The sequence below is a fragment of the Sciurus vulgaris genome (genome assembly GCF_902686455.1).
Source record: "Sciurus vulgaris genome assembly, chromosome: X".
Taxonomy (NCBI): domain Eukaryota; kingdom Metazoa; phylum Chordata; class Mammalia; order Rodentia; family Sciuridae; genus Sciurus; species Sciurus vulgaris.
The window spans coordinates 31,457,448-31,464,968 of record NC_136471.1 but is presented as its reverse complement, the minus strand read 5'-3'; the positions used below and the strand labels follow the sequence as shown (position 1 = coordinate 31,464,968).

At 37.7% G+C, this 7,521-nt stretch overlaps 1 protein-coding gene across 1 annotated transcript; it reads right to left on the bottom strand.

The window, feature by feature from the left end:
• Positions 1-1,998: 1,998 nt before the first annotated feature.
• LOC306651190 (large ribosomal subunit protein uL11-like) lies at positions 1,999-2,561 on the bottom strand. The gene has a single exon (XM_079123665.1). It carries the CDS (start codon positions 2,527-2,529, stop codon positions 2,032-2,034), a length of 498 nt encoding a protein of 165 aa, XP_078979791.1. The 5' UTR covers positions 2,530-2,561; the 3' UTR covers positions 1,999-2,031.
• Between the last annotated feature and the right edge of the window lie 4,960 nt (positions 2,562-7,521).

Genomic DNA, 7,521 nt, shown 5'->3' with positions numbered 1-7,521 from the left:
GCTGGGGAGATAGTTCAGCTGGTAGAGTGCTTGCCTTGCAAGCATAAGGCCCTGAGTTTGATCACCAGTACTGCAAAAAAAAAAAAAAAAAAAAAAAAAGAATATAGAAATAATAAGTGTTGGCAAGAATTTGAGGAAAAAAGCACACTCATACATTGTTGGTGGGTCTACAGATTAGTGAAACCACTTTGGAAAGCAGTATGGAGATTCCTCAGAAAACTTGGAATGGAACCACCCTTTGAGCCAGCTATCCCACTCCTCAGTTTATACCCAAAGGACTTAAAAAATCAGCATATTACAGTGACACAGCCACATCAATGTTTATAGTAGTTCAATTCACAATAGTGAAACTATGGAACCAACCTAGATGCCCTTTAACAGATGAATGGATAAGGAAAATGTGGTAATATATACAATGGAATATTACTCAGCCTTAAAGAAGAATGAAATTATGGCATTTGCAGGTAAATGAATGGAGCTGGAGAATATCATGCTGTGTGAAATAAGCCAATCCCAAAAAACCAAAGGCCAAATATTTTCTCTGATAAGTGGATTCTGATCAAAAGTGGAGGGTGGGTAAGAAAGAATGAAGGAACTTTGGATTGTACAGAGGGGAGAGAGGGGAGGGGTGTGGGGTTGGTGGGGAGAGGTGGGGTTGCTGGGGAGGGGAAGGACAGTAGATTGAGACAGACATTATTACCCTATAGGGTTGTTGGGGAGGGGAAGGATGGTAGATTGTGAGACAGACATTATTACCCTACATATATGTATGAAAAGAATTTTAAAAAAATATTTATCAATGTCAAAAAAAGTTAATGAAAATAAAATAAAGTGAAGAACTCATTGGTTTGTAGTTTGTTCAAAGAGTTATGAATCTTTCACCTGAGTCCATTCTCATACCCACTTGCAGTCACACTCCATCCCCTAGCTCTAAAGCATTCCAACCTGAGGCAGCCTTTATTCTACTGTATACCTTATATATAGTACATGTTTTCAAATCTATTCATCTTTTGATGGGCACATAAGATGATTTCAATCTTATCTATTATGAATAGAGCCACAATAAACATGAGAGTGCAGGAATCTCTTTGGTATGATGATTTCATTTTGTTTGGATATATACACAACAGTGGGATAGCTGGATTATATGGTAGATTTATTTTTAGTTTTTGAGTGTCCTTCATCCATACTGTTCTCCATAACAGCTGTAATAATTTACATTTCCATCAACATAAGAGTGTTTTTCTTTACATCTTCATCAGCATTTGCTATTTTTTGTCTTTTTGATCATAGCTATTCTACTGGGTTGAGATAGTATCTCAATGTACTTTTGATTTACATTTCCCTGATAGCTACTGATATTGAGTATTTTTTCATATATTTGTTTGCCATTTGTATTTCTTTGCTTGAGAAGTGTCTTCAGGTCACTTCCCTATTTTTATTTGGATGCCATTTAAAAATTTTTTTGTATGCCTTATACTGAACAATAACTCTCTTTCAGATGAATTGTTGGCAAATATTTTCTTCCATTCTGTAGTTTGTCCCTTCATTGTACAGTTTCCTTTGCTGTACAAAACCTTTTCAATTTAATGTAATATCTCATTCGTCTATTGCTTTGTCTCTTGTACTTGTTCAGTCCTATCCAGAAAATAATTGTCTATACCAATGTCTTAAAGTACTTGCCCTGTGATATTTTTTATAGTTGCTTCAGAGTTTCAGTTCTTATATTTAGTTCTCTGATCCATCTTTAGTTATTTTTTTCTGCAGGGTGAGTGGCTAGGTTTAATGATAAAATATTTTTGAAAGACTGGAGTAGGGAGATATGTAACAGATCAAAAAGGTATGTTTTAAGCCAGGTGCAGTGCTTTGTGCCTATAGTCCCAACTACTTGGGAGGCTGAGGTAAGACGATTGCTTGAGTCCATAAGTTCAGGACAAGCATGGCAGCATAGATCCTGTCTCCTCAAACAAAATAAAAACAAGGTCTTTTTTTGTCAGATGATCCTTTATTAAAATATTTTCTATGTATTTCTTAACTAGTTGGGCACTCCACTGCACCACTGTTGATATCATCTATGATGTCATGAGGGTGGCATCCATCAACATTACAGCCCACAGACTGGGCAGTCCCCAGAATCTCCTTAATAGTTCCAGAAAATTCTCTCGCTAAAGATTGATGATGCATCTGTAGGGCAAGGTTGACAATTTCATCAAAAGAGATGTTTCCACTGTTTTTAATGTTCTTCTGTTTCTTTCTGTCTCTTGGTGGCTCCTTGAGGGCTTTTATGATCAGGGCAGAGGCAGAAGGTACCACCTCAATCTGGGCTTGTCTGTTCTGAATGGTCACTTTCACTGTAATCCTCAGACCCTCCCAATCTCCAGTTGCTTTGGCAATGTCATCACTAACCCTTTTTGGAGACAGACCCAGGGTGCTGATCTTGGGGGCCAGGGAAGACATGGCGCCAACCTCGCCACCAGTGCACCTCAGGTACATGACTTTGATCTCATTGGGGTCGAACATAGGTGACATGGCAGAGGCGGCTGGTGTCAGATGAACCCGGATTGGGGTACGACCAAGGAGGGTTGCACCTTGACCTCCTCCAAGCCGAAAGCAAAAACAAAGTTCTTAAAAAGTAATATGTATTTAAAAATGTTCGTTTGCTGAAATATTGACTTAAAACTAGGCATTTTTGTGCCAAGTCTTGATTCACTGAATTAGCTCTAAGGTTTATATACAGTGTTTCCTTTGGTTTATTAATTCATCAAAATGTACTAAGTCCATATTGTGTGTCGGGTACCTTACTATACTCTGGTTATAAAACTGACAACTGTATAGGTAAGACCTCTCCTTTCATGGCCTTCAATCTTGTGAAGAGGAACAAAAAATCTAAAAGGTAAGCAATTGTGGGCTGGGTTCTGAAATAAGCAGCATGGTTTGACAAAGAACAAATAGAGGGGACTGTTCGAGTGTGATTTGGCAAGGAGTGTATGTAGGAGAAACAAGGAAGCTGACGTGAGGAAAAAGTTGTTTAAATATGATTTAATAGAAAAAAAGATATTTAAAAATTGGAACAAAAAGGATTCTAGGAATTGGTGTGAAAGAATTCTAGGAAGTGGCATGTATGACAGGGAAGAACTTTGTGCATTTTTACAACTGAGAGATCACTTACACTTATGTTAGTAGAGAACTACTATTCTTATGTTAATTAGTTCTTTTAAAGATTTGGTAGGATTCATCAGTGAAGCCATCTGGTCCTGGGTTTTCTTTTTCTTTTTTTTTTTTTTTTTTATGTTGGATCTGGATATGATTTATTGAATACGGCACCAAAGATACAGGTAAAAATCAACAAGTAGGACTGTATCAAGCTTTTAAAATTTTGCATAGTGAGGATACAATCTACAAAGTAAAAATGCGACCTACAGGATAAGGAAAAATATTTGCCAAGCCATGTATCTGGTAAGGGATTAATATCCAAAATACAGAAAGAACTCCTAAAACTGTGGGAGTTAACAGGTATAGAGTTTTAGTTTTATAAAATGGAAAAGTTCTGGAGATCGGTGGTACAATAATATGAATATACTTAATGCTACTGATCTGTACACTTAAAAATGGTAAAGGTGGTAAATTTTATGTTACATGATTCTTTATTGCCATTGAAAAAAGTTATTCTTGCCAGGAAGTAAGAATGTCAATCACGTTATGGGTGTTGCCCCTATCTTTAATATGATACACATTACTGTGTCCGAGAGTGTTATACCTGAAAAATAACACAAATCCTGGTTTATCAGTGTACTTTCTAACGAAATTTGTCCTCCTCCATTAAATATTTCTTCAATTTTCACTTTAGAGACAACCTTCCTGACCACACTTTCTAAAGTAGTTTCTTACCAGTCACAATTTCTCTTTCTCCACTCTTGTTTTCAGAGTACTTCATGATCCTGGGTTTTTCTTTGAGAGCTGTTTGATTAATGGTTCAATTTCCTTAAGTGTTTTGAAATACTAGGAATTGAACCCAGGGGCTCTTTACCACTGAGCTACATCCCTAGACCTTTTTTCATTTTGAAACAGGGACTCACTAAGTTGACCTGGCTACCCTCGAGATTATAACCCTCTGCCTCAGGCTCTTGAAAACTGGGATATAGGCATGTCCCATCACACCTGACTATATTTACGTTTTGTTTCTTGATGAGTTAGTTTAGTAATTTGATAAGTCATAAGCATAAAATTGTTCATCATCATAATTATATTCTAGTCCTTTTTATTTCTGTAAGGTTTTGGCTTAATGTTGCTTCTTGCATTTTTATTTGCAGTAATTTAGATATTTTTTCTATAGTGCTGGTTAAAGGCTTGTCAATTTTGTTCTCTTCAATGAACCAAATTTTTACTTCATTGATTGTCTTTTTCCCCTATTTATATTATCTACTTCTGCTTTAATCTTTGTTTCTTTCCATCTGCTAGTTTTAGATTTGGTTTACTTTTATTTTTCTAGTTCCTTAAGTCACAAAATTAGGATGTTGATTTTTTATATACAGCTCCTATTGGGATGCACTCATTTAGAGCTATAAATATTGCTACTTTTAATTTTTCCTATATGTTTTTGGCATGTTGTGTTTTTTAAAATTTTTTATTTGTTCTTTTGTGTGTTGTGTTTTCATTTTCCTTTTAATCCCCCCTTTTTAAAAGAGAAGTAAAAGTTTATTTTAGCTTACTTTTTTAGAGGTTCAGTTCATGGTTGTCTGACTTCATAGCTCTGTTCTAAAATGAAGCAGAATATCATGGCAGAGGGGCAGAAGGGATGAAAGCAGCTGAGGACATGAAAGACAGGAAGCCAAGGGTGAGCTCTGTTTACCAGGGACAAAATGTAAATCCTATAGGCACAATCTCAGTGACCTACTTCTTCTAGCCACATCCTACCAGCCTACCATTCCCAACAAGTCAATCCATTCAAATGGATTAATTCACTGGTTAGATTACAACTTTCATTATTTCATCTCTGAATATTCTTGCATTTTCTCACACGTGGGCTTCTTTTTTCTTAATTTTTTAAAAAATTGTTGATGGACCCTTATATGCAGTGCTGAGAATTGAACCCAGTGCCTCATACATGCTAGGAAAGTACTCTACCACTGAGCTACAACCCCAGCCCACACATGGGCTTCTGAGGGACTCCTCACATCTAAACCATAACATTCTACCCCTGACCCCAAAAGCTCATGCCCATCTCACAGTGAAAAATATGGTTAGTCCATATGCAAGAATATCCTTAGTCTTAACAGTTCCACCATTGCCTAGAAGTTCAAGTCCAGAATCTCATCTGAGACCCAAGGCAAACTCTTGGATGTTTTCTCCTATATAGCTCAAAATCAAGTTATATATCCAATATAAAATGGCACAGAGTAAATATTTCCATTCCATAAGGGAGAAATAGTGGTATAAAAAGAAGGAATGCGACCAATGCAATACAAAAATCCAAATGGGCAAACAAGTCTTGTAGATCCACATCCAGCATCTGGGGCACATAGCATCATGATGTTCTCTCCAAAGGGCTTACATAGCTCCATACCTATGGTCTTGCTAGTTGCAGTTCACATAGACTTTCTCTTGGCTTGTCTTGGCTCAATTTCTGTAGCTTTCCCTGGCAGTCATCCCACTGTCCTGGCAACTCATAATCTCAGGCATCTCCTCTGAAGCTTCAGCTTCCTTCTCATATCTTCATGCATCACCCTCTTAGGGACTGCCAGCAGGAATTCCAACCCTGCTGCACTTTGCCTGGCCTCCCAGGCCTTCCTTTGAAATCTGAGGTCTCCCTGATCCCCTAACTCCAGCGTTCTGAGTTCCTGCAGAATCAGTACCACATGGTTGATATCAAGGTCTACTACTATCTTGAGCAGTAGCCATGCCTCCTGGGACCAAGTCTGAAGCAGCCTCTGAATGCCTAAGAAGTGGCTGAATACATTTGAACAACTTCCTAGGGCCCCCTGTGCAAGCAGGGTGTTGCTATGATCTATTCTCAAAGGAATTTTTACTTTTATATAGTTGAGCCTGAGATGGGTCTGGTCTTGCCAATTCCTGAAATACCTTCAAGCCATCTTTCTTATTGTTTCTGGGTAAGTACTTATTTAGCATCTCTTTAGTGGCTATGTTTTTAACAATCACAGCTTCCTTAGCCCCAGTTTTATTCACACTTTTCTGGCCAAGCTGCAAAATTTTCAATTTCTTTGTCTTACTTTCTGCTCCTAATATCACAGTTAACCTGGCTAAAAGTTGCCAGCAACATCCATGCCACTGCCTAGATTCTGTGTTGCCTTGAAATTCCTCTGCCAGATTAGTCAATCACCTTTAAATTTAGCCTCACAAAAAGTCTCAGGACATGGGTAAAATGCAGATAACTAATGTAACATGAAGAGCCTCTAGTCCAATTTCCAGTAGAGTCCTCCTTTTCCTCTGAAACCTAATGGGCCCAGTCCTTACTGTCTACAGTCCTATTGTCATTCTAATGTTGAGCTCCAACCAGAATTTCTCATTGAGCACATCTTACGATGTTCTAAAGCTTTTCCTGCTTGCATCTCTAAAATTTTCAGAAGTAAACCATGTAAATGATTGCCAAAAGCTTCTGAACCACGTGGTCAGTTTAGTCACAGCAATGGCCCCACTCATGGTATGAATTTCTGTTTTAGTCTGCTTTATGTCACTGTGACCAAAAGACCTAACAAGAACAACTTCGAGGAGGAAAAGTTTATTTTGACTGGTTTCAGAAGTTCAGTTCATGATTGGTCGACTCCATAGCTCTGAGCACAAGGTGAGGCAGAACATCATGGTGGAAGGTTGTAGTGAAGGAAAGCAGCTCAGAACATGACAGACAAGAAGCAGAGAGAGCTCAGACTCCTTTATTCCCCCCCCCCCCCGCCACTGGTGGTACTGAGGATTGAAACCAGAGGGTCTGACCCTCACCCCAGACTTTGACTTTGTTATTTTTTGAGACATGGTCTCACTAAGTTGCCAAGGCTGACTTCCAACTTGAGATTCTTCTGCCTTAGCCTCCTGATTTACTGGAATTACAGGTATATTCTGCCAAGCCTGGTTTTATTTTCATTTGTATCATAGTATTATCTGATTTTTTTCACTCATTGTTTTTTTAAGAGTGTGTTGTTTAATTTCCACGTATGTATAAATTTTGAAATTTTCCTTCTGTTATGGATTTCTAGTGTTACCCCCTCCTGACAAAAGTACTTTATATTACTTCATTTTGAAAAACAAATTTTTGAGACCTGTTAGCATAATGTATGCTCCATCTTAAATATGGCAGATGCACTTGAGACAAATGTGTATTCTGCTATTTGGTATAATGTTCTGTATATCTGCAGGACATATTTGACTTACAGTGTGGTTTAAGTCCTCTATTTTTTTTAAGTCCTCTATTTCTTTATTGATCTTCTGTCTAGATACTATATCTATTATTGAAAATGTGTTATTGAAGTTTGCACAAGTTGTAGAACTGTTTCTCTTTTCAATTCTGTCAAT